Source organism: Magnolia sinica, chromosome 3 (assembly GCF_029962835.1).
Source record: "Magnolia sinica isolate HGM2019 chromosome 3, MsV1, whole genome shotgun sequence".
Taxonomy (NCBI): domain Eukaryota; kingdom Viridiplantae; phylum Streptophyta; class Magnoliopsida; order Magnoliales; family Magnoliaceae; genus Magnolia; species Magnolia sinica.
Genome location: NC_080575.1, coordinates 65,414,026 through 65,438,669, shown reverse-complemented (window position 1 = coordinate 65,438,669; position 24,644 = coordinate 65,414,026). Strand labels below are relative to the sequence as shown.

The 24,644-nt window shown below is 36.0% G+C and overlaps 2 protein-coding genes and 2 long non-coding RNA genes across 4 annotated transcripts; 1 reads left to right on the top strand and 3 right to left on the bottom strand.

Annotated features, from left to right (window-relative positions):
* Nucleotides 1–930: 930 nt before the first annotated feature.
* LOC131238524 (myb-related protein 308-like) lies at nt 931–4,044 on the top strand. Its single transcript, XM_058236227.1, has 3 exons — nt 931–1,069; nt 1,992–2,121; nt 2,692–4,044. Exons 1-3 carry the CDS (start codon nt 931–933, stop codon nt 3,287–3,289), a joined length of 867 nt encoding a protein of 288 aa, XP_058092210.1. The 3' UTR covers nt 3,290–4,044.
* A 1,644-nt stretch (nt 4,045–5,688) lies between these two features.
* On the bottom strand, nt 5,689–11,592 carry LOC131239981 (cytochrome P450 85A3-like). Its single transcript, XM_058237956.1, has 5 exons — nt 11,288–11,592; nt 10,682–10,753; nt 9,980–10,097; nt 8,651–8,733; nt 5,689–6,072 (listed from the first exon to the last, which is right to left on the bottom strand). The coding sequence occupies exons 2-5, from the start codon at nt 10,682–10,684 to the stop codon at nt 5,935–5,937; spliced, it is 342 nt and encodes a 113-aa protein (XP_058093939.1). The 5' UTR covers nt 10,685–10,753; nt 11,288–11,592; the 3' UTR covers nt 5,689–5,934.
* A 1,258-nt stretch (nt 11,593–12,850) lies between these two features.
* Nucleotides 12,851–13,325, bottom strand: LOC131239983 (uncharacterized). Its single transcript, XR_009168545.1, has 2 exons — nt 13,116–13,325; nt 12,851–13,017 (listed from the first exon to the last, which is right to left on the bottom strand). It is a non-coding gene; the product is annotated as an uncharacterized LOC131239983 (long non-coding RNA).
* A 2,004-nt stretch (nt 13,326–15,329) lies between these two features.
* On the bottom strand, nt 15,330–18,929 carry LOC131239982 (uncharacterized). The gene is made up of 4 exons (XR_009168544.1): nt 18,871–18,929; nt 16,422–18,702; nt 16,252–16,307; nt 15,330–16,179 (listed from the first exon to the last, which is right to left on the bottom strand). It is a non-coding gene; the product is annotated as an uncharacterized LOC131239982 (long non-coding RNA).
* Nucleotides 18,930–24,644: the final 5,715 nt, after the last annotated feature.

The window sequence follows — 24,644 nt, the reverse complement described above, 5'->3', positions numbered from 1 at the left end:
CCATAAAATGATCTGGAAGAATGGGTGGACAGAATGGATGATACACATACATCATGGTAGGGCCCACAGAGCACCAAACGATAGTGGTAGGGTGATTTACCAATCCATTTTCATCCAAGACGCTAAGCCACGGGATTAAGTGACAATCCCAGACACCAAATAATTATTGCATTTTCCTAATTCCACCCCACTTAAACCTATATAATCCCATGCACCAAACACCTCCTTAAATTTTTTAGTGGTTTTAGACTATTTTATGTTAGTCCCTTGTGTGTGGCCCACCTGACTATTTGATCGGCCTGTTTTCTGAGCTCAAACTGAACTTTAGGCAGCGCACCTACTGGATAGAATTGATGTCATCCACACATGATTGTGGACCCTACAAAAAGGTCGACATTAATTACCATAAGTTACAGTGGTGTGGGCATGCACTAATCGGATCATTCTCTCTACATGTGTGTAGTAATATTAATCACTTGGGGGTACCCGACTAAGTACCTGAACTGACTCCATTTTTAGATAGGTCCAAAATGGTGGACCCAACTACATCGATTTCAATCGAGCGGTGATATCTCATGTACCTGGAGACAACCTATCCAAACAGATATATATAATTCTCCATTTGGATGTGATTTAGGCCTCCCTGAAAATCCCAGAATTTTCAAAGGGCAACACGTAATTTTTATCAAATCTGGGGGGCCTTTTTGGTTAAAGTCCAAAACATATACCCTGACAAGCTCGATTACGTGAAGAACTAGTGGGGTCCATTAGCTTGTCCACAAGGCACAATCTTAGTAACGAGAAAATGTATTTTAATCAGGGCCACATTCCTTATTTATACAGCAAACGGCATTCCTTATTTGTACAGCAAACGGCATTATTCCAAACTATCAAAGGTCTGTGTGTCTGTGTGTGTGCACACCACAAGCCATGGGTCGAGCCCCATGTTGCAGCGGCGAGCATGCTGGTCTAAAGAAAGGTCCATGGACACATGAAGAGGACCAAAAGCTCGGATCCTTTCTTCTAGACAACCCGAACACTAGTTGGCGCCAGGTCCCACAAAAGGCAGGTTTGTGCAGTCATCAACGTGCTGATTTTTGATTTACAAACATTCTCCGCCGTTCGATTAATGGGCCACCTTTTAAATAGGCCATAGCCTATTTTCCAATCAAAATCCTTCTTTTGATCATTCACAAAATTAGCTACGAGCACTGATCCAAAAGAAAGGTTGATTGATCAGACAACTCTGACTATTTGATCCATAGTTCTAAAACACGAAAGCTTAACTAGACTCAAAACCCAGTCAGTTGGGTGAGTTTCTTGAAAAGTCGTGCCAGTTTCCTTGAGCTTTTTCGGTATTCTTTAAAAAAGGCCGAATCTCTATTTGCTCTATCTAAGCCATTGATTTGACGGCCACCATCATGGATGGATCAATCCTCCAAAATCTTGCAACTGAAAGATCCTAGCCATCGAATCTTTGATCTTTCCTCCATTTAATGTGGTTTGTTCATAAATTTCTTTTTAACCATTTATTTGCATGCAAACAGCAGAAAGGTTAGACGAATCAAGATGGTATTTTGGAAATGGTCCATCCATGATGGCCTCAGTCAGATCAATGGCTTGGATAGAGCAACCATGGCACATATGCAAACTAGGTTCCAAACATCTCTATTTAATATTCAATAAGTACAAATAAGATATAATAAATAACGTCGGTTCGTGATCGGATCGACTTTTTTTCAAGTTTTGAAGATATCTGGTTGAGTCGAGTCCAGTGAGTTGGATGGAGATTTTTTATTTATTTTTAATTATTATTATTATTATTATTATTATTATTATTATTATTATCGAGTTTTAAACCATGATTTGATCAGTGCGATCCATTCTAGAAGCTAACCACTATTCGGAATCTAGATCGATGGACACGCATCAATGGGACGGCAGATGTGGTTTACAGATGCAATTGACATGCCCCAGTGATTTTTGTGCAGGCTTGTTGAGGTGTGGGAAATCATGCAGGCTAAGATGGATGAATTACCTAAGGCCAGATATAAGGAGAGGAAACTTCACCCCAGAGGAGGAAAATCTGATCATCCAACTCCATTCTGCTTTCGGAAACAAGTGAGTAATCATCTCCCGCAATTTGAGTTATTTTGTCTACGTGGTAATTCAGGATCATCCGAATGTGTTGCCCAATTGGGCCCATGTGGGAATATGATCTGACGATCACAACCATCCATATTCTGACCTTAGTTTAAAAACATCAAAACTTGACTTGACTCGAGATCTAGTTGAGTTGAGTTGACTAAAAAACACGACTTGTTTCTCGGAAACCTGTACCAGTTTTTCTGACTTCGTCATGTATTATTAAATATTTAAAAGTATAAATAATATATAAATAATGTAGAATTGTGCGAAGTTGAGTCGAGTTTTGTTGATTTTTTTATTTTTTTTTCTGAGTTTTATTAAGTTTTGGCACTTTTTTTTTTTTTTCATAGTCAAATAGTCAAGTAATTTTCCCTCATAAAGGATTATTAAGTTTAAAAACATGAAAACAAAAGGTATACAATTATCCCGATATAAAACTAAAACCTCAAAGTAATTTTAATATGACATATTCCAAACGCAATCTAATCCTCGTCGTAGTTTCATTGAGTTTCTTACATTTTTTTTGTGGTGTTTTTATTTCAGGTGGGCAGTAATAGCTTCCCAGTTGCCGGGAAGAACCGACAATGAAATTAAGAACTTATGGAACACAAAATTGAGGAAGCTTTTGGTTCTCAAAGGAATCAACCCAATAACTCATCAGCCCTTATGCAGTCCTTTGTTATCCGATTACGTCAAGCAATGGGTTAAATCCATCGAAAATGTGATTATCACGGGGATAATGACACAATCTTCGCCGTTGGCTACAACCGATACTATTACTGAAAGTAACAGCCATCTTAATAGCCCTTCTCTTGACGTTTCTCTCCCTTCATTCATTCATCCACCTTCGCAACCATCCATGCATGAAGAGGTTCTGGCCCAACCCCACCTATTCAATTCAATATCTGAGGACTCAACCTTCAAAAACAATACATGGATTGACAAGAATTCTAACGGAAATGAGAGTTTCATTGATAGTTTTATGTTGGATGAAACTAATTTCTTCACAAGTAATTCTAGTGAGGATTTGAGGGATGAATTTGAGGGCAACACTAGCAATACCCTCCTTGTTGGGGGCATGGATTCAATGGCATCAAGTGCAACTATAAGTTTGGAAGAGGGGTTGAAGTATTGGAATTAATCCAAACCATTGATTCTAGTGTTTTACACCTAGGACGATATTTGTAAATGTCATTATGCATATATGGGAACGAAAGACAGTAGGGTTTTTAGTGTTTGTAGTTGTGTGCTTGGGAAGATCAGTTCCATCATATTATTTGGGCCATGATGGTTATGTGGTTGTTTTCATTGTAATGATTATCATCGTGAGGGATTGGAATCATGTAATTCATCAAAGTGTTTTTCTTTTCTTTTTTCTTTTTTTTTTTCTTTTTTTTTTTTTGAACTTTTTCAATTTTCCAAGTAAGCCCAAACATTTGCATCAAGTATAGCAAACGTTTTGAAAATTTCACGATATTATCTCGCGGGAAATTGATCCATATCATCGTGATGATATTGCGAGATTTTCAAAATCTTGACAATTTTTAATTTCTCAATTTTATTGTGAAATTATTGCATTTTTAACATAAAACATTTAGAAGTTAAAATAATTCATTTTAGAACTATATGTTTATATTTTAAAATTGATTTATTATTTAAATATTTTTAATATTTTATTTTCGAAAAAATTTCTCGATAATATCACAAGAAAATATCAAAATATGAAAATCTCTCTAGATACTCCCAGGCAAATTTCCTAAACGAGATTTGTCCCTGTAGCCTGAACCATGCACACATGCATACAGAGAGATTTGGCCTGTTCATCAGCAAGCTTGCATCATGGGCGACCATGAAAATTTCTTACAATTGGATATTCCTATTCATTTCAAAGGTTGGCCTGTCTCCAACGTTGCATGTGATGGATTGGGTATGATTTTTCTAATCAAAGAATTGGAAGCAATCTATGATGGATGACCTAATTGCAAAGGATATATGGACAGTCCAATCAATCTGGACTTTCCATGGGTTAAAGCCCACACTTCATGGACCATCATGCAAAAGCCTCACCAATTGGATATTCTTGTCCATTTTGAAAGTTGGCCTTTCTCCAACAATGGATGAGCTAGTTTGAAAGAACCACTAAAAGAAAAATAGCCTTTACCGGCGACCAAAACCGCCTCTAAAAGTCCCAAAAACTGCCGGTATAAGAATTTCCGGCGGTCGGACACGTGCCGCTAAAGGGGCGTCATGTATCTTTTAGCGGCGGTTGTGCATTTTCCGGCGTTTTCGATGGCCGTCGCTAAAAGTCTCGGCGCTTCTGTTGACTGCCAGTAAAAACTACGAAGCGCCGGTAAACTGTACAAAACGCTAGAACACTTTGTAAGAACGCCGCTAAAAGATGTGTGAAACGCCGGATAAAAGCTGTAAAAAAGGCCAATAAAAGCTACGAAAAATGCAAGTAAATTTTATAACAAACGCCGCTAAAAGTGCTGATAATAGAAATTCCTCCTGATTCTTTACTAATCCTTTCCGATAATTGTTTTCCTACAATCAAATCTCCATCGGTCTAACTATCAAATCTCTATCTACATAACTATCAAATCTCTATCTGCATAACTATCAAAACCGTATGACTGAATTACAAGAATTTGGATTACCCAATAATCCGATTTTATAAAAACTAAAATGAAAATAGAGATGAAAAGATTGTGAACAAAATGAGTAACCCAGCCCAAAATTCAACAGACTTCTATTTGGATCATTAAAACAAGTCTTCAAACTACAAGGTAGATAACTTCAAAGGTTTTCAATTAAAAATATTTATCGATATACAAAACTTGTGTGACAAGCCCTTGTTTGGTAACAAGACTAACAAATATCAAGTAATGCAGATATGGAACACCTATTACTCAGGGCAAAGAAATACTATTGGTGGATACCAAAAAAATTCTACCATACATGTTTGGCCCACCTAATGATTTGATGCACAACATGTAATTTTTAAATAGGGAGAGAAACCATCAAACATGGGAGTATTGTGTGCAAATTGATAGTATCGCATGTTGGTTACTTGAAAATATCGGCACATTTGAAGCACTTGAAGATGCATGGTGAAATATGCGGTGCATGTACACACAGGCACATTGGCAAATATAATAAATGTTGGGCTTTCTAATGTTGAGTGCAGTGCATGTTAGGTTCTTAAGGATGGACAACCTCACTTGTGGTGCATGTGCTATGCATGCTTACAAAATAAGTACTCTATGCACTTAATTGGATGATTGTCTTAAAACAACTTGTCCATGTAGCTTATGCAAGTTAAAAACCTTACTGTCCATGTAGTTCTATCATCAATTTTGTTCGAATTACACTTTAATAGTCCTCCAATCCCAATATATATATTCACATCAAACATTGATCAAAACCTAATGGTCCATTAGAGAAAGGCCAAGGTGATCCAAGCAATGATACTCAGATGCATGCACATGTACCAATCATAGACTTGTGAAAGAACATGCCTAATCGTCAGTTGGGGCCTGTCATAATCATACCTTTATCTAAATGAGGTTGTTGTGATTACCAAGTGGCATGTACTTATGTGAGAAATTAAAACAGTTAGAATGAAAGTTAATGTAGATATTCAATATAGGCATGTTGCCGAAGTTTTTTTGTGGATAATCCTAATTTCTGGACTAAAGAAGGTTCACAACAAGCCCTACCTAATGTTTGGAAGGTCCTCTTCAAACTCTAATTTCATATTGAAACTTAGAAAGGGTAACATGAGAATCATATAGCTGACCTGTATTTAGTCACAAAGTAATGAAGGAATGTACAAATCTCTACTATAGCCAATTCCTTGCCAAGGCATAACCTGCAACCTCCTCCAAATATCAGGAAATGTTGATGAGACTCCAAGCTATTATCCTTCATTTAATGATCATTTGTATCTCATCCACCAAAAAAAGAAAACATAAATAAATAAATAAAACAAAGAAAGAAAGAAAGAAAGGGCATCAAATAATGTTAGCCTCTGTCGTGGCAAGTTGGGTTTTTGGGCAAAAGGAAATGGCATATCATTCTTCTTGCTGTCTTTTGGGCTATATGGGCGAAGCATAATAATCGCTGCTTTAGGAATTCCTCAGTCTCAGCTGCAGGAGTGTTCTCTAGAGTGCTAGTTCTGTTTCAGGATTGGGCTCCGCAATGTTGTTTTTGCCAGGTTTGGCTACCGCGGGGCAGTTTTTTTGTAGTTTTTGTTTTTCCTTGTTTCCTATAGCTTGCTATTTTTTCTCTCTTTCCCTGTAGGCTTTGTTTCTGTTTGTTTATTTTAATAAAATTTTCATCTTTCAAAAAAAAAGTGTAGAACAATTTCTTGCCATTACTTTTTTTGGTTGACATTACTATTGAAAACCTAATCTTTAAAAATTGGATTCTGGTTTGATCTAACTTGAAAATTTTCTTAGCATTTCATGGTTTGGTTTTTTGTTTCCTTCATTGCTAGGGCTGTCAATGGACAGGATGGCCTAATGGCTTCTATCCTATCTTGGTATGGGCTGGGCACAACTCTCATTTTGAACCTATGGAATAGAGCATGGCCAGGTTACCAAGCCCAAAAATGGGCCAATCTTGTGCCTGAATTTTACAAAGTTTTTCTTTCTTTCAATTGACACTGTCCTGAGCTTGCATGCTTGCTTCCTTATATCTGTCATAGGCCAGCCCCAATACTAAGTTTTTGGAACTATGGGGTGTGCATCTGATAGTTGGCTTGGGGGTCAATATTGGGTGGAATCGTGCTTGCATGTGTGTGGTGTCAATGTTAGCCTTTGTCGTGGCAAGTTTAGTAAAAGAGAGGGTTGATGTCTAATGGACAACCAACTGTAGAACTTTTTCCAATATATCATTTGAAACCCAACAATGAATTGGAGAAAATTGAGATGATGATGATGACAGGAGACAAATTGCAAATACAGATGTGCACAGTCCCTATACATCATGCATTTGCTCACACCTATACATCATGCATTTGCATCCATGCAATCTTTCATGAATATTTAATGCAACATGCATACAAATAAGTATAGCGTTAAAGTAGTCATCTGAAAGAAGCATCTAGAAATGCAAGTAAATTGAGGATCTACATGAGGATTAGAATCTTATTGTTTGTCCTAACTGATCTGAACCAATTTATGCATGCTGAAAAAAGATGCAGAAACACCACAGGACTATTTACAAATAATTGTTTAGCTGGTTTTCTAGCTAACTCTCTAAGATATTGAAGAACAAAATCTCTAGATATTTAATTAAATCATAGAGTAAGCAGCAGAGTTCTCATTGCCTCTACATTTTTACATAGATTTCCTTGGGGCATGCAAAATAAAAGATAAAAAAACATTAATTGGTTGCAAAAATGTCATGGTAGCTAAGCTGCATGAGGGAGTTGATGTAGGTTCACAAGCAACCACATTATGCTGTAACAAAAAAGAATGCTAAATGAAGTCAAGCAAGTACAGTTTTTCTGTACAACCTTTTACGAGTTGGAACTAGTTGATAGCCATGAGAGAGATTGAGAATAGGTTATGTTATTGAAGCAGGTCGACATTTTTTTTTAATTCCCAGGCCCTGGAATAGTTGTGGCATAGCGTGATAAATAGGCGCACATTAACTACTCGATTAATGGATATGCAGCGTATCAAATTACTTAAGTTTGTCCTTGTAGAGAGAAGCATTTTCGTCATTAAAAAAAAAGCCATTTCAACTAGCATTCATTACAACAATCTAATGGAAGGTACCAGAATCTAAAATCCTTAAGAGGTATCTCAGCAGAGGTAATTAGATTAGGTAAGGAATGAAAATTCCCGCCTAATGAGTTACTATCCACTACCTCACTATTCCCATTAAACACAGATAACCTAATATGGATTGGTGCTTTCCAAATACTATGGAGTGTGGAGGCCATCCTCCAAAGGTAGGAGAATGAAAGAAATGATGGGGTCAAGACCCTGTTAATTCGTATATTTTATATTACCCATGTTTTATTGGTATGACCTTCATATATTTTATATTTCAGAGCAACCTTGTTAATTCTTGGTGTCTTGTGTTTCAAATCTAGCCTGCATATTACAACCTTGGGGTGGTCTATTATGAGATGCTGCAATATGATTTGGCTCTTTGCTGCTACGAGAAAGCTGCACTACAAAGGCCTATGTATGCCGAAGCATATTGCAACATGGGTATTTTATATAAAAACCGTTGGGACTTGGAATCAGCTATTGCTTGCTATGAGAGGTAGTCCACTGCTTATCTGCACTCATATATGTAGTCGTAAATAGTGCATGACTCTTGATGCATTTTGATTGATATTTATCTTTAGTGATGGATGTTCTACTGTGTCAGGTGTTTGACAGTGTCTCTAAATTTTGAGATTGCCAAGAATAACATGGCAATAGCCTTGACAGACTTAGGAACAAAGGTGGGTTTCATTTCAAGATCCTACATAGTAAGTTACCAGAATATCTCCATATAGCAAGCTATTTGAGCCTAGATGCCGAGAACGGAATATCTCCATATAGCAAGTTACTGGATAAATACCTATAGAAAACAAACCAACAAAAATTCCTGTTAAATCCTCGATTAAATTCTCAATTGCATCAGTCTCCTATTTTTAGTGTATGAGAAAAGTGGACATAGAGGAAAAACACAACCAATGGTCCATATGCAACACATGCAAATGGCCCAACCAATGAGTGGATTAAATTGGTTTTTAGGGTAGGCATGTTGATGGTGAGACCCACCTGATGAATAGCCTTGTCATGCACACATCTACTGCAAAGATAACCCTCAACCTCATGTGAGAAAGCATGCATAGCATTTCTCCTTCAACTCATTATGTTCACAACTATAGTAGAGTCACTTTAAGGCTAACTTTGACATTGGTAAGCTTTAAGGAACAAATTATTTGGCAGCAAGACACGCCTCTTAGAAAACATGTGCCCTTCTAAAGGAAAATGTTGCATGCCTATTGGTAATTCCAGACCTTCCTATAAGAAAAGAATTTAGGGAACAATTTACTGAAAACCAATCTTTCATTCCATTCTAGACTTAAGAAATTGCCACTTCTGGCATGGCAATAATAGAGAAATGAAATGTTAGAAACATATAAAAGAGAAATGAACACAGTTCATATTTCTAGGGAAAATATACTTTATAGTCAAATAAATGAATAAAGTAGCAGAATTCTTGCTAATTATAACAAAGCAGTAGAGAAATGCAACCCATTTGTAAAACAAAATCAAAGATTCCCAAGTCTGGAAACTTGGGTCACTAATTGGACTCCCATGCAAACCAAAACCATCTTTTTATGACATTCAAGTGAAGAAAATTGTAGAAAATTCACAGAATTAGCTAAGAACAACTCATGTTGCAAAAAACTGCCATTCAAGGTTTAAGCTTTTCCTAGAACAAAAACACCAACTAGATCTCAAGGCCTTTTCTTTTCTTTTTGGTTCTTTTTCTTTTTTAAATGCGAAAATGTTGTGCCTCAATGGCATTGAAACAAAGGAACTGTCCAATTATCAGTAAAACCCTTTGGTAGTTGGGGTGAATTTCAATGCACTATCAAATTGAATTGCAAACATTGGTATAATAAAATGGAAATAACCAAACTGCAATTTCCTCCCTTAGCAGGTAGGCAAGCAGACATATGGATGGAATGGACTCTATTGATCAATAATTCTCGGTGGACTATACAACTTATCTGAATCAAATAATCATTCCAACTAAAAAAAAACACTTAGCAAAGGAAATAGAAAAGGAAACATACTCACCCCATACTCACAGATGGCAATGGTTTTAAGAACCACAAACTCATAACGGTCCATAAATGGAAAAATCACAATGTCGCCAAAGTAATCTGCTTCCTTCTTTAGCACCGCATTGATTTCCTTCCTCGGATTCTACAACATGTTAGTCTTCAGAATGAATAGAAATTCAGTAGACAAGAAACCAATAAACATACAAGTACGAGTACAAAACCCACACACCAATCCATAGCTCATGTGGTAGACTCAATGAAAATAGCCTCATTTCAACACTACTGAGGTCTTGGTATTGATTCCCAAGTGAGGTGTGTGTACTAACATGTTAACCGATAAAAAAAAGTAGAGAACCCATGGGAATATAAGAAAACAGCATGATCCCTGCGGGCAGCAGTTGCACTGCTCCATGTGGACACGCCCTGGCCCTGGAATCAAGGCAATCCACTCATCAGGTTGGTCACACGTCCTCAAAAGAAATGGATGGTTAAAAAATATTGATCTCTGGTCCACACTCAATGTACATGATTGGCCCACATGTATCAAATGACATGTGTCAGCGTGAGAGTCTAGAAACCACACCAATATGGATTCTTTCACATTTCTCAACTAGGAGCTCCAAGAACAACAGCCCAATAAACAAAGAAAGGGAAACACTAAAAAATAAAATAGAAAAATAAGCTGTAACAACCTATCAAAAAAATTATAATAATGATGTCTTTTGCCATTGCTAGTACATGCCTTGATAAATCAACTCGTCTAAGTCACTACCTATTTTTACACCAATCATGGACCCTCTTTGTCTTTCATATACCACCATCAAAACAAAATCATCATGATAGAAGGAAAAAAGAAAAAATTAAGAGAGATCTTTTACGGGTTTTATTTAAAAGGTTAAGAAAGAAAAATTCATGTGTGTGTATATTTCAAAGGAATAGAATTGGATTGGATTCGATCCTTATATACGTGTCGAATCCGGTTTTTAGTGAAAAGTCATTGCCACCATTATTTCATCCCTTCATCTAGAAGTGCCTTGGGAAATGGTTTTATAAAATGCTTTTTTGTCAACATAATCTTTTGTTCGCTTTAAGTATCTTGAAACTTAAAGGAATAATATTCCAGGGCAGGGAAAAGGAAAACAGAATTCGCCATTCAGGATTCATTTTCTGTGGTGTCCCATGAAATCACCACATAGATAATCATCACCAATTGAGGTACATAGATAATCATCATCAATTTGAGGTACTTCCATGTACTACCAAAATGAACCATTTCTAGACATTTTTCATGGTTTTAAGCATTAATATCTAACTAAAATTGAACCTCCTTACAATGGCAGCTTGAGCTTTCAAATCCTCCAGATTAAAATTCCATGCACTGATTCCACGAATGTACTCTTGTTGCAAGACCCGAAGAGAATGAGTGCAAGAAATTCAAAATATATAGATAATATCGACATGATTAGCTCCCAGCTACTAGCACTAGTGTTTCATAACAAAAGCCCAACAGAGAGACTGGGTTGAAAACCATATATTTCATAACAAGAATGGTTTTCATCTTAATCATTTCATTACTTTTAAACTTTTCATCAATTATATAGTTCACAAGTAAACATAACTATAACCTTCACCAACTAATGGAACCATACTTCGCCAACCCCTGTTGAAAAGCAATATTTACTATTCAGAAATTAAATCAAGTACTGAAACAAATAACCACAGTCAAAATCCAACTGCTAGAGTTATATATAGTATAGGATCATTAGATAACCTTTTTACATGTGTCGAATGTGATGAACAAATATACATGTAACACTTGCCATAGATAAAATGAAGAAAGCGAATTCGTAACCCTCCAGCTCAAGTGACTGCCCATACACATTGTGGTCCAAACAAACTGATGACAGGATCATTAAAACCATAGGCCCCACTGCTCAAACTGTTGAAGACTCCGCTTCCAAGAGGGCTGGTTTCAAATGTGGGTGCACAGTATACCTATCACATCCCTGAAAGTTCAGCAATATAAGCCATGAGCTAGATTCTTGAAAACAACAATTACAACTAATGAAAGAAATTATTTTATGTGCATGACAATTTTAAAAAAAAGAAGAAGAAGAAGAAGACGAAAAAGAAGAAGAAAAAACCCCACAAATTCTACCCATCTAAACATGGTATATGAATTTAGCAATTTAAAATGTGGACATGAAAAAAGTAATAGTTATTTTAATTAACATAGTTCGAAAACGAACCAACGTTCTGTTAATTAAGCAAATAAAATTTCAGCTTTGAAGACCAACTGCTACTTTCTAAGTCTACAATACCATAGCTTTCAGGATTAATAGCTACTTTCAGAACTAATTTACACACCAATCCATACCTTAAGTGGTAGACTGAATGAAAATAACCTCGATTCCCAAGTAGGGTGTGGCTAACAGTGGGGGTATGTGTACTAATGCATTAACTAATTTTATTTTATTTTTTAAAACAGTCTAAAAGACTATTAAGGATTTCAAATATGTGGAAGACTCAAAAGGGCACAAAGGAATATTTCTTTAGATGGCCCCTGCAGCATTAGAATCTAAATTCAAATGATTATCTAAGATGATTCAGCCCTGCATGGTAGCCGTGGTATGATTGGCACCATTTTCCATCAAAACCTTAGAGATGTACGAAAGGTGTGTAGGCATTAAGCAAGCGTCGTGTGGCACAATCCAAACCATTCATATAAATCCCACGTTATAGTTGTAATATTCTCACTACAGGGCAATTGACAGCTATCTTTGTGAGAGTAGCATGATCAGAATCCTGGTATAGCCATCTTTATGAGGTTAACAAGATTGGGATCTTTGGATTTTTAGGCCTGGTTACCATTGGTCATGCAATTAAATATAATGCATTCCAACTGGAATTTAAGAAGGAAAGCCATCTAACTTACACAAATTGTGAAATTTTCTACACCAACAAAAGTCAATGTAAATATTGTGAAAATGAACAAATATATTTTCTATTTACCATGTGCTCTGTCCTACAAAGTCCTATCCCTTGTCAACATTTGCCATAACCTATCAGGACAACCCAATTCATGTAAGGCCTGGAGGAACGATACATTTCTCTCTACAAGTATGAGTATAGTATACAAAAAATCATGTCATCATCTTACCTTGTCTGTATCATTTACACGGATCTCTGAGCATCTAGAAACACAACGTTTTCCCCAGCCACGTGCGACCACATTGCAATGACTTTGTCTTTATATGCAGACGTGTCCTCAAACTATTTCACACATAGTTGCCTAAATTGCCAAATCTGTACTTTTTCTTTGTCATCTCAAAATTACATCCTCCTGAAAAAGAAATGCTTACTGATCAAGTTGCCACTACCAGGAAAATGGGCAAAGTCTACGGATTAAATCCGTAGCATAACCGTCGTCGTAGGTGCCGAGCCAATATGTCTAAAATCTATAGCTACGGATTTAATCCGTAGCCATAGCTAAAAGTAGTGTTCGATCCGCAGCAATATGCCGAATTTTATAATAGCTATGATTGTCAGATTACCATCTACGATTAATATCCGTAGCTATTGCCTGCATTTAAAAAAAAAATTATAATCATTCTTTCATTCAGTTACCACCTGCATAATCATTCATTCAATTACCACCTGCATAATCATTCATTCATTTAAATTACAATCCATCCATTCATTCAAATTACAATCATTCATTTAATAATGAATCAATTACAATCATTCATTCAATCAAAAGAAAGTGAGCATAGAGAGGTTCCTGAAAATTAGAAAGGTAATATATAAAGAAATTAGCAAACAAAATCCTAAAGGTCAACTTTAAGAAGGCATCCATGAATCTTGCTAATATGATTTGGCAAATCCAACATATCAAATCCAATCGTTCCAACAGTGGGACATAATAAACATGGCATCTTGCAGTGCAATAGGATAGAGACTCACCTATGGTGAACTTGTGGAAACATAGCATGTCCATCATGCTGACATGTGCAAGAGCACATGTAGTAGACAAGCTGCACTTTCAAAGAACGAACTTTCATAGGACTGAACTTCTTATAGCAGACATGATACATTGTTTACTAACCTAATCTACTTCACTCAAAATTTAAGCACCATACACAACATTTGGAACCAGGGAACAGCATAATTATGAGTAAGAAATGGCATGCAATAAATCATGCTCATAAGATTTTAACATAATCTACAAGGATTTCAAAGAATAAAGTTTCACCTTTCAAAAAAAAAAAAAAAACAAAGTTTTGCCTTTAACTACTCGTTCATATTATTGAGCACTGATATAAGATATAGCAACAAACCTTACACAATAGGATATCACTGGCAATGACCAAGTCCAAATATGGATCAGTTGTTGGAAAGGGATCGCCCCATGAATCTGGGAAAAAAAATTGTCCATTCATTATCATTGCATTAAAAAATAATAATCAAGTACCACATTTTCTCCTCAATTAATTGGTTGCCTATGAGTTTATGTAACCACTCTAAAAGGCCACTGCATAGAGCAACCTCTGTTTTTAGCCACCTTACCATGGGTAGTTGATTCCAACATACAGATTTTAGCCACCTTACCAAGGAATAGTTCATTTTGATTGATGCAAGGACTGAATTTTAGTCATGATAGAACTGATTAACTAAAGCATTTGGTGAGAATTTCATTCAAAATGACGCAATACCCAAGCATTGGCACCTGCATTCGAACCACGTAATGTTCATGGTGGGACCTGATTGATGGATGGCTAGCTAGGATCTAAAAAAGGTGCTCCTCGGCTAGCAAGTGTCAGCAGAAAACAGGTACTCAAAGGAATCATAACAAACAATTAGAGGCAAGGAAAAAAAAATATACTACAAGAACCCCAAATAAAAAATATATTTATCAGTTATTTATAGTTACCCAGTCTAGTTGTCTTCATCAACAGATACACACTGCAAGAAAGAAAAAATAAAAACAGGAATTCCAATTTTTCAATAGGAGAAATTTCTTAAAAAAACCAAAACCACAAGCTAGCAAGGTCCTAAGGTTTCAAATAAACGATTCCTCCACATCTCTACAATTTGCATTAGCAAATAAGTCCATAAACAAATTAAATCGAACCATGATCCTAGAGTTGGTGGTAGTATAACCAACTAATCTTTTGGTATCCTCATCACCTTTTCTAATTTAAGTATCCTTGCCACGTTGAATGCCAACGAGAGACCTTCATGCTCTTTTTCTTTTCTAATTGATGTTCTCACTTTCTAAGGCAATTTGATTGGAAAAAGAAAATGCAATCTAAGAAAAAAACACCTACTGGATTAGATAACCAAATCTGGATTGCTGTTATAGTTTCCAATGCTCACAGGTCTTAAAATTACCTCACAAAGCCAATCAAAGGCAAAATTCTTTAAAGCGGAAAATGATTGCCTGCTAGTTGTATATTAAATTCTGTGCAACCCCAAATGCTCAGTAGAGATGAATTTAGATGTAAATAAATTCCCAGTGAGTAGAATGCCCACTTGCCTCAATTACCATTGTTCCTGATCCTTTGAATAGAGAAACTAGCTCACTCTGCCATTGCAGGTTGGTTCAACAGAGGAAGTCCATTCCACCCAATGCAGAATGTGATTGCTGTATTTTCCAAATGACACACCCTTGAATATTTGGGTGGAACTGATTGGCTGGGCTTGTTGGGTTGGGTGGGTCTACATGAGATATTGATGTTGCATGGCCTAGGCCACCCTAACTACTTGAGATGTTTCCATGAGCAATGGATCTGATACCAACAAATGCATGCAGGGTAAACAATCATCAGATGCTAAGATTTCTTTTCTTTGAGTATCAAATCAGGAAACAAAAGTTACTCCTCAACTATCATACTTTGAAGGATCACTAATAGTTCTGAATTCTGTAGTACATGCAACTATAGAAATTATTAAAAACAAATTAAAATAAGTAAAAGAGGAGAACAAACCACAAGCATGAAGCATTAGAAAAGAACACTCCACAACAACGTAAGAAAGTCAATTAGGATGGATGAAAGAGAACTACTAATAATAAAAAAAAAAAAACTACTAATCAGAATTTTCAACAAATTGATTAAATAGAGCTTCTTTAAGAGTGACAAGGTCCTTTGCATACCTTGTAGATCATTATATAAACTGTGGCCTACTAAAATAGTCCCATGTGACAACAACTTCTTCAAAGATTTCTATAAAATGCAAAGACCTGTCAGTAAAAGAAAATGCGGGAGCCATCAATTAATAGGTACAACTTACAATACCTGTATATCTACCAAAGAAGAGGTAACTATAAGTTTGACCCATGCCAGTTTTGAACCTACAGCCTTTGCATTATTAGTACAATGATGATTTTGTTGCAGTTCATGAGTTGCTGATTACAGTTTGGTTGCAACTTAATTCTTTAGCAAGAAATAAAGATGTATTGAATTACCTGAATAACTGTCTTTGAGCTGACAAATGCCTTTATTTTCTTCCAGTCATGATCAAAGCTGGAAATAATGAGAAGAATTACAATCATGTCATGGTTAAATCCTGTCATCTATGCCATAGTTATGACAAATTGGAAAATAATTAAGTGATGCAGTATGTGACAGAAACATGAACCAAAGACCAACCACAAACTTTCCCTTATTAAATTTCCATCTGTATACTTGAATCTTCATTACTTCACTAATGCTTTCATGGTAAAACAGAGAATACATGCAAACCCAATCAATTGACAGAAAAATAACCAACACCCAAAAATACCTTCACAAGTAGAACCTTGGGAGAACTCCCAACTCCCCATATAAAGAACTCAAATATAGAAGAGCAACCACCCATCAAATGTGATTAAACAAACGAACCTGATATAGGCCATATACCGTTTCGACAGTACATTGAAAAGCATGAGAAAGACCTGCAAGAGCTGGTTTGAAAGAGTACTTGAGCCAACATGCGGCTCAAAGAGAATAAACAATAGCAATCATCACTAATACATGAGAATAAACAATAACGATCATCACTAATACACACCATCGAACCTTTTTTTCACATAAAAGTAAATCATTTTCAAAATAAATAAATAAAATTACACCCACCCTGTTAGGTATGCTTCTCCCTTATAATTCATAAATCAGTACAAGTTGCACTATCATATTATCTAAGTAGAATTTAAATAAACTATTTGTGAAATGAACTAAGTATAGCTAGACAAGCGTCTTGTGTGTGAAACTTTCATGAGATCCAACCGTCAATCAGTCCACTGCCTCGTCTTTCAATATTCATGAAACTAATAATGAAGTAACTAAAATATATTTTACAGCTTTGCTCCAGTGAAATCTACGGTACGATCTGCAGTTTCTAGTAGAAGGATCTCCTTTTCCTCCTTTGATCGGAAAAAATACAAAGCAGATGGACCATAGGAGAAGGTAGCTTTTATGATAAGGTCCAATAACTAAGGGACCAAAAATGAGAACTGAAGAACCAACATCATTTGAAGTAGGTTCCTCTACTAGAACATGTTATGACCAATCTAGAGAAAAGCCCGCATGTTATAAATAAGTAGACGTAAAATGACAAAGAAGTATGGTTCAAATTGTTGATGTGATGCAACCCAAAAAAAAAAAACCAAGATTGCTAGATCCTAGTCATTGATATTTGGCCAGTTTTCTATTGAGTTCGAACTATCACTATTTTTTCTTTCTTAAATGTGTACTTCTTGGCTGGGTATTGAAGGGTTGGAATATTTCAATCTTGAGGAACTTTGGTGTGTGGGTCATCAATAGTGAAACCCATCATATTACTGGTTTGGATAACTGAATCCATAGTTTTCTATTTTCACTTCTTGGCCATTGCAGCCCAAGAAGTGACTATTATGAACTATGGAACTGTTCTATTCCAAGAAACTGAACATGGAACTGTGAACCATGATTTTTTTAGATGAACTGTAATTTTTATATTTTATTTTTGAAAAATAAATGAAACAAAGTATGGAACTACTCCAAAACAGATTCAATGGAGGAAAAAAAATAGAACTATAATCTTTTGTAATTTTGAGATGACGTGCTCCCAACAACACATCAGCAATCTATATGGAAAAAAGAATTAATGAATTATGAAGATTTTGTCCCTTTTTGAAAGATTATGGAGAAAAGTAAAAGAAAAAAAGGGATTAGCTCAAACCAACAAACCTGGAGTGTAAATCGATTCATCTAAATCATCATCCTGTTGAACAGAAATGCAATGATTAGTATCCATGAGAACATCCAGAACCAGATAGAATAACTTGATAATGAGTTCTTCAAGGAGCCATCATCAATGTGTTTGCAAAACTATGCGTGAAACATGCCATTTTTTAATATTTGTGGTAGCATTTATGTGACCGTGTGCAACAAATGCAAGAAATAGGAGGCATGAAAGTAGGTACTTCCAAGGCAAAGGAGACTGGCTTTCCAGTAGTCCTCTAATCTAACCCAAGAAATAGGAAGCAAGAAAGTAATTCTTTTAGGATGTGAAAGAGAAAAATAGAGGCATTAAAAAAGAGCTTCCTATAACTAATGAAATTCACTACGATAGTAAAAAAAACTAACTCCAATTGCCTACATTCTTTAAGGACACTTCTGGACACTCACCCATAGAACCTGGGGCTTTGAGTATAGACAATAAATTCTCTTTTGGTTGGGGCTCATCACTCAATGATGACAATGGTGAAGTCATTGATGCATCCCCACCTATTGTAGGAAAAAGAAAAGATATAGAACAGTATCAACAAATAAGCAACTTTAATAAGAAACAATAGTAAAATCTCCTTGACATGAGTGGTGAAAACAATTGAAAACTTCATAGATTTAATAGGACCACCACAATAATAATTTAAAGAAAAAAATGGTATGAGTTACATGGCATCTGTGTGATATATAGATGCAATTTCTAGCCGAGTCTCATTTTGCATTTTCCTATCCCTGAGAGAAAAAACAAGCTGTAGAATCATCAACTTGCAATTGTTCGTATCCACTGCATTTGTGGCTATTGTGAATGTTCTGAAGACGTCCAATCTCTATATATAAGAACCTGCAATGATGAGGAGCAACAATTACAAGCATAATATTGGATTCAGTTGCTAAATAATGTTCTTGTTGTAATATTCTGGAACGTTAAAAAATGAACTTCCATTACTAAAATTTAACAGCAGATCTCAACAGTAGAGGCTATATGATTAAGAACTAGCATAGTATGTACTAATGAAGTGAACTAAAATAATTAGTTCTTGAAGTGGAAGTGACAAAATTGCAATTACCTTGGTATCCATATCGAGGAACCAGTCTCCAAATTTCAATTATATTACCATCATGTCAGATATAAATGGAAGTTAACTGCCACTTGAGGGCTACTCCCTCATATCATAAATACTAGGACAATTTCACCATTTCCTTTCTATTGAACTAACCATGGTTAATTGGTCACGGTGCATCCAAATGCTCGTGATTCAATGAAAGCCTGTGATGTGAATGTGTGGGACGTGCTAGAATCTAGGTAAACGCCAAAATGTGCTGGAGATTTGTGGAATTAATCCATATTCTGAAAGAGTACATGACACAATCAAGAATATTGGTTGAAGCATTTCTTCAAACATGTAGGGGGCCATGGACAGTGGCGGAAATGGCTGCCATTGCTATGGTTGCTGCCCAATTTCCGGCCATCAAAAGACAAAAATAGAGAGAAAGAGAGAGTACCTTGAGTGCCTTTTTTTTTTTTACATGGAGACTATAATTCCTCTTCAAGAGACAATGTTCAACAAGTTCAACTACTGCTACAACAAGGGCAGATACTTCATAACCATGAAGAATGAGTAAATCTTTCTATTTTCTTTCTATAGGAACAGGATTCCTTAAATTTTCACAAACAAAGGGAGAATTCCGAATTATAAAAGAGATTTCAACATTAAAGCTAGGAAAAAAAAAAAGGAATGTGATACCCAAACACCCAAATCCAGATGGACAAAAAACCATCAAATCCCAAAACAAAACCCCCCACTGAAGAAAGCATAAATTACCATAAACCCAGGAACCCAAATCCCCAAAACACAAAACCCATCATACCCCCAAAAGAAAATGTTGAAACGAACGACAAAAAGAACCCACCCTTAAACCCAACACGATTAGACCCCAAAATCATTAAAAAAAATAAATCCCACCCAAGAAATGAAAGGAAAAGATGATCCTTTTCCCATTACAGATTCAGAAAAATAAACCATAAAAGTGATTTTTACAAAAGCCCAACAAATCCTTTTCCCATTACAGATTTTAGGAAAGCCCTAATTCCAATATTGTAAAATATGATATTATGCAGATTTGCAGATCTAGAAATAAAAACCCTAAATCTCCATTTAAGAGAAATGAGTACCTGGTTGGGGAAGAGGTGAAGGGTGGGGGCTGCTGGCTGCACCAGATCTGAAGATGATGCTGGAGACGATGCGCCAAGAGAGAGAGAGAGAGAAAGAGAGAGAGAGAGAAGGGCGATGGCGAGCGAAGGCAAGGGAGTGCGAGAGAGGGAAGGTGAGGGCGGGAGGGAGAGGGAGAGGGAAAGTGAGGGCGAAAGGGAGAGGGAGAAGGAGAGGGAAAGGGAAAGTGAGGGCGGGAGTGTGTGGAGGTTTCTTTTACCAAAAGAATGAGCTGAAATTTTGGGGACCGCCATTGCAAGGACGGTCCTGTCATGGGCTCGTGGGGCCCACCATGATGTACATGGTTTATTCAATCCATTTATTCATTTTAGAATCTAATTATATGCGTGATACGAAAAACGGAGGCAAATCGAAGGACCACGTGGATCACACGAATATAAATGGCGGCGACTTAATATCGACTATTTCCAGCAGTGTGGTCCACTTGAGCCTTCGATCTACCTCCTTTTTTGGGCTCATGACTTAAAATGAGTTGTCCAAATTGATGGACGGCTTAGATAAAACATGCATGTTGCGACAGGCCCATGAAGGCTCTTAGGGCACCGTAAAACTTCAGTAGGCTGTGGTGGGTGCAGTATTCTTTAGCTACGGATTAAAACCGTAGTAAATTAGCTACGGTTTATACCCGTAACAAAAAACTCACATAGTCCGTAGCCTTTGGTCATTTTTTTGGTAGTGTGCCATGGTCTTAATTTAAAAAAAAAAAAAAAAAAAAAAAAAACCTATTTTAAGGAACTGTTAAGATGTTATCACCTAAAAAACTGGAATACAAAGTCTAAGAAAATGTATAAAGTGGTTAGGATTGTTTAACCAATTTGATCTTGGTCTCGTGACTTGAGAACAGTGGGTTGCACAATTAGTTGGTTTTATTTGGGCCTACATATGACACATACAATTTTTGAGTGCATCTGTATCAGTTTGTCTTCTTTTCTTTCTTTCTTTTATATATATATATATATATATATATATATATATATATATATATATATATATATATATATATATATATATATATATATATATATATATATATATATATATATATATTTTGTATCGGTAGAATCATGTGATATAGAAGAAGAAACTAACTTGTGTTCCCTTCTCAAGTAAGTGAATTGCAAAAGATGAGACTCTAAATCGAATCTTCACATAGGGCTGCATATATAAAGACACAGAACACAAACCATTAGCAAAAAATCTAAATATCTTTCTTTTTGGCAAAACTTATGTACTGCCTAAACAATTTTAATGATTTTCTTTTACCTATAAATATTGCCTTTAGAAACTGATATTTAGTCAACTGATAAACACTACTTAATAGTTTTGGAAGTGCAAAACCCTATCCTGGCTACATACAGTTGCAAAAGTATAATTTTGAAATCTAAATATGATGGTTACATTTCATGTTGTTCAAATTGTCTATGTTAACATTCCAGCTTATGTAGATTTCAGTTACTCCATCTTTTATGTAGTTGGTATGTAGGATTGCCTTGAGTACTTTTTATTTTTATTACCCAAGGTAAAATTGTTGTTTCCTTTGTTGCTTAATAGTGACTAAACTTACTAATCTATTGCACTAATACTAGTAAAGGGGTTATGTACTAGTAAGACACATTAGGTAGAAACAGTTGTCTAACAGACATTAACCTTCCTTTTCTACATGAGCTCTTGGAGCCAATCATAACAGAGTTCAGATTTAGAAGTGGGAGCACCTTGATCTTACATATGACAAGAAGTATTAATACTTAAAGCAATGTGTTGGAACATCCTAGCTATCATCAGGTAGGCACTACCTTATTGATGACCAAGCCAAAAAATTAGGCTGGCAACTCATCAGGTGAGCCCAAGGTTTTGAATGACAGTATCAGTAGGCGTATCGGTTCACTACAAGAAATCCCACTTTTAGCAACGAAAATTTTCATCACTAAATGCCAAAATTTCGTAGCTAATAAGTTTTAGCGACGAAAATTTTCGTCGCTAAATTCGTCGCTAAAACACCGACGTAAAAGGGTTTTATCGATGAAAAATTTAAATCGCCGCTAAAGGTAATCTTTTTAGCAACGAAAATTTTCGTCACTAATAAAACTTCACAAGACTTTTAGCAGTGAAAATTTTCGCTGTCAAAAATATACGTTCCACTTTTAGCGACGAAAATTTTTGTCGCTAAAAGAACTTCATAAGACTTTTAGCAACGAAAATTTTCGCTGCCAAAAATATATGTTCCACTTTTAGCAACGAAACTTTTCGTCGCTAAAAAAACTTTATAAGGTTTTTAGCAGTGAAAATTTTCGCGGCCAAAAATTTTAATTTCACTTTTAGCGATGCAAATTTTCGTCACTAAAAAAACTTTATAAGACTTTTAGTAGCGAAAATTTTCGCTGCTAAAAATATTCGGTCCACTTTTAGCGATGAAAACTTTCGTCACAAAAAAAAACTTTACAAGACTTTTAGCAGTGAAAATTTTCGCTGCTAAAAAATATTCGTTCCACTTTTAGTAACGAAAATGTTTGTGAAAAGAAATTGTTAGACTTTTAGCAACAAAAGATTTCGTTGCTAAAAATATTTACAAAACTTTTGCCTACGAAAAATTTCGTAGCTAAAAGTCTCTTTTAAAAAATGAATATTCCGGCACAAAATTTCACAAAAAAAAAATATTTTTCCTGATATACACCTGTTATAATATATTTCATCATATTTTTCCTGATATACACCTGTTATATAGTATATTGCATCATATTCACATTCACATCCATATAAACCCAAACTAGTAAATCCATCCAAACATAAAAGTACATTCATCCAAACACAAACAATCTTATCCACATCACATTCATTCACGCATAAATACATATAAGTTCGTTTATCCATCGGTGGATGTCTATGAAACAAGTGTTCCTCCCGACTCCTATGTCATTTTGGATCAAGCCCTTCATCATGGGAATGTCTATGAAACAAGGAAATTGATCGGCTCCTATGTCAATGAAACTAGGAAATTTTCATAAGACAACTACTTGACTGGCTATGCTTGGGACGAAAGTATAGAATTAAAAATGAGTTCATTGGAACAGCATAAGAATAATTCCAATAAGAAATTAAATGATCTAGAGCAGGTTGAGGTGATCGGTCATGTGCAACAAAGACTAGAGAGCTCCAGCAAGGAATAATGATAGGAGTTGAAAGGCCTCAAAAAGACTGACAGGAAGACCTAAAAAGGTCTTGGATCAAGGTGGTGAGGAAGTATATGAAGGCTTGTTCAGTTGCATAGCATAGAGCCTTAGGATTGATTGGTGAAATGAGATTCACAAAGCTGACCCAAATACCTGAGGGAAGGCTATGATGATGACGATGATACACACGAGGTCTCATGTGCAACTAGTTGGACTATTGGTTATTGACCAACCAGCACATAAGATTCAATGTTTCAAGCGTGTCTAACATCCAACCAATAAAAAAGGTTGGCACCTCCATGAAAACACCTGATGCAAATTTCAGGTTGATCAAATAATCAAGTAGGCCAAACCACAAAAAATAATGGACAACCGCTCAGCCGATCCAAAGTACATGTGTGGCACATCTGATGAGTGGATATACCCGATTTATGTGCTAGGTGATCTTCATGGCCGGACCAACCTATTGGAAGGGGTGAATGTCATACACATGATACATTGACAATTATGCACTAGGACCATAACTTAGCAAATGTAGGAAACTTACCTGATTAGAGCTTTGCAGCCAATGCAACAAAGTTGTTTCTTAGCAAATTTCATGATACCGCTGTTTGAAGGAGTTGAAATGGAAACTGATCTTGTGTGGCTGCCATGGAGAAGTTCCTTTTCCGCATTCTTCAGAATGGGATCAAATATTCTCAAAAGCGGCTGTAACATAGAAAATACTCAATAACCAGGTCAATCAAAGAAAGTAGTGAAGTAAATCTTGAAGGAAATACCAAATAACACCTTGCTAATTTGATTTTCGAGATAGTAATGGGAATCAATTGGGATGTTATTCTCTCGCACGAAGATAGGATCCTCCGACCTTTCATAAGCTTGTTTCATTATGAACCAGTGGATTTGAAAGCATTACCAACGAACACAGAAAAAAAACAACTCACAAAGAACAAGCATCACATAACCAACTACCTTGGCACCTTTTGCAGCTTTAATAATAACATACGGAACACGATCCCCAACCCGCTTTTCATGACAACCACAC

What these genes read in the sequence shown, in the direction of transcription:
- LOC131238524 (XM_058236227.1), top strand. Translation starts at nt 931, where the DNA reads ATGGGTCGAGCCCCATGTTGCAGCGGCGAGCATGCTGGTCTAAAGAAA. An exon ending in CCAGGTCCCACAAAAGGCAG is followed by an intron (nt 1,070 to 1,991) that starts GTTTGTGCAGTC and finishes ATTTTTGTGCAG; the next exon opens with GCTTGTTGAGGTGTGGGAAA. An exon ending in CATTCTGCTTTCGGAAACAA is followed by an intron (nt 2,122 to 2,691) that starts GTGAGTAATCAT and finishes TTTTTATTTCAG; the next exon opens with GTGGGCAGTAATAGCTTCCC.
- LOC131239981 (XM_058237956.1), bottom strand. An exon ending in TCTTAAAACCATTGCCATCT is followed by an intron (nt 8,734 to 9,979) that starts GTGAGTATGGGG and finishes TGTTTTCTATAG; the next exon opens with GTATTTATCCAGTAACTTGC. An exon ending in TGCTATATGGAGATATTCTG is followed by an intron (nt 6,073 to 8,650) that starts GTAACTTACTAT and finishes CATTAAATGAAG; the next exon opens with GATAATAGCTTGGAGTCTCA.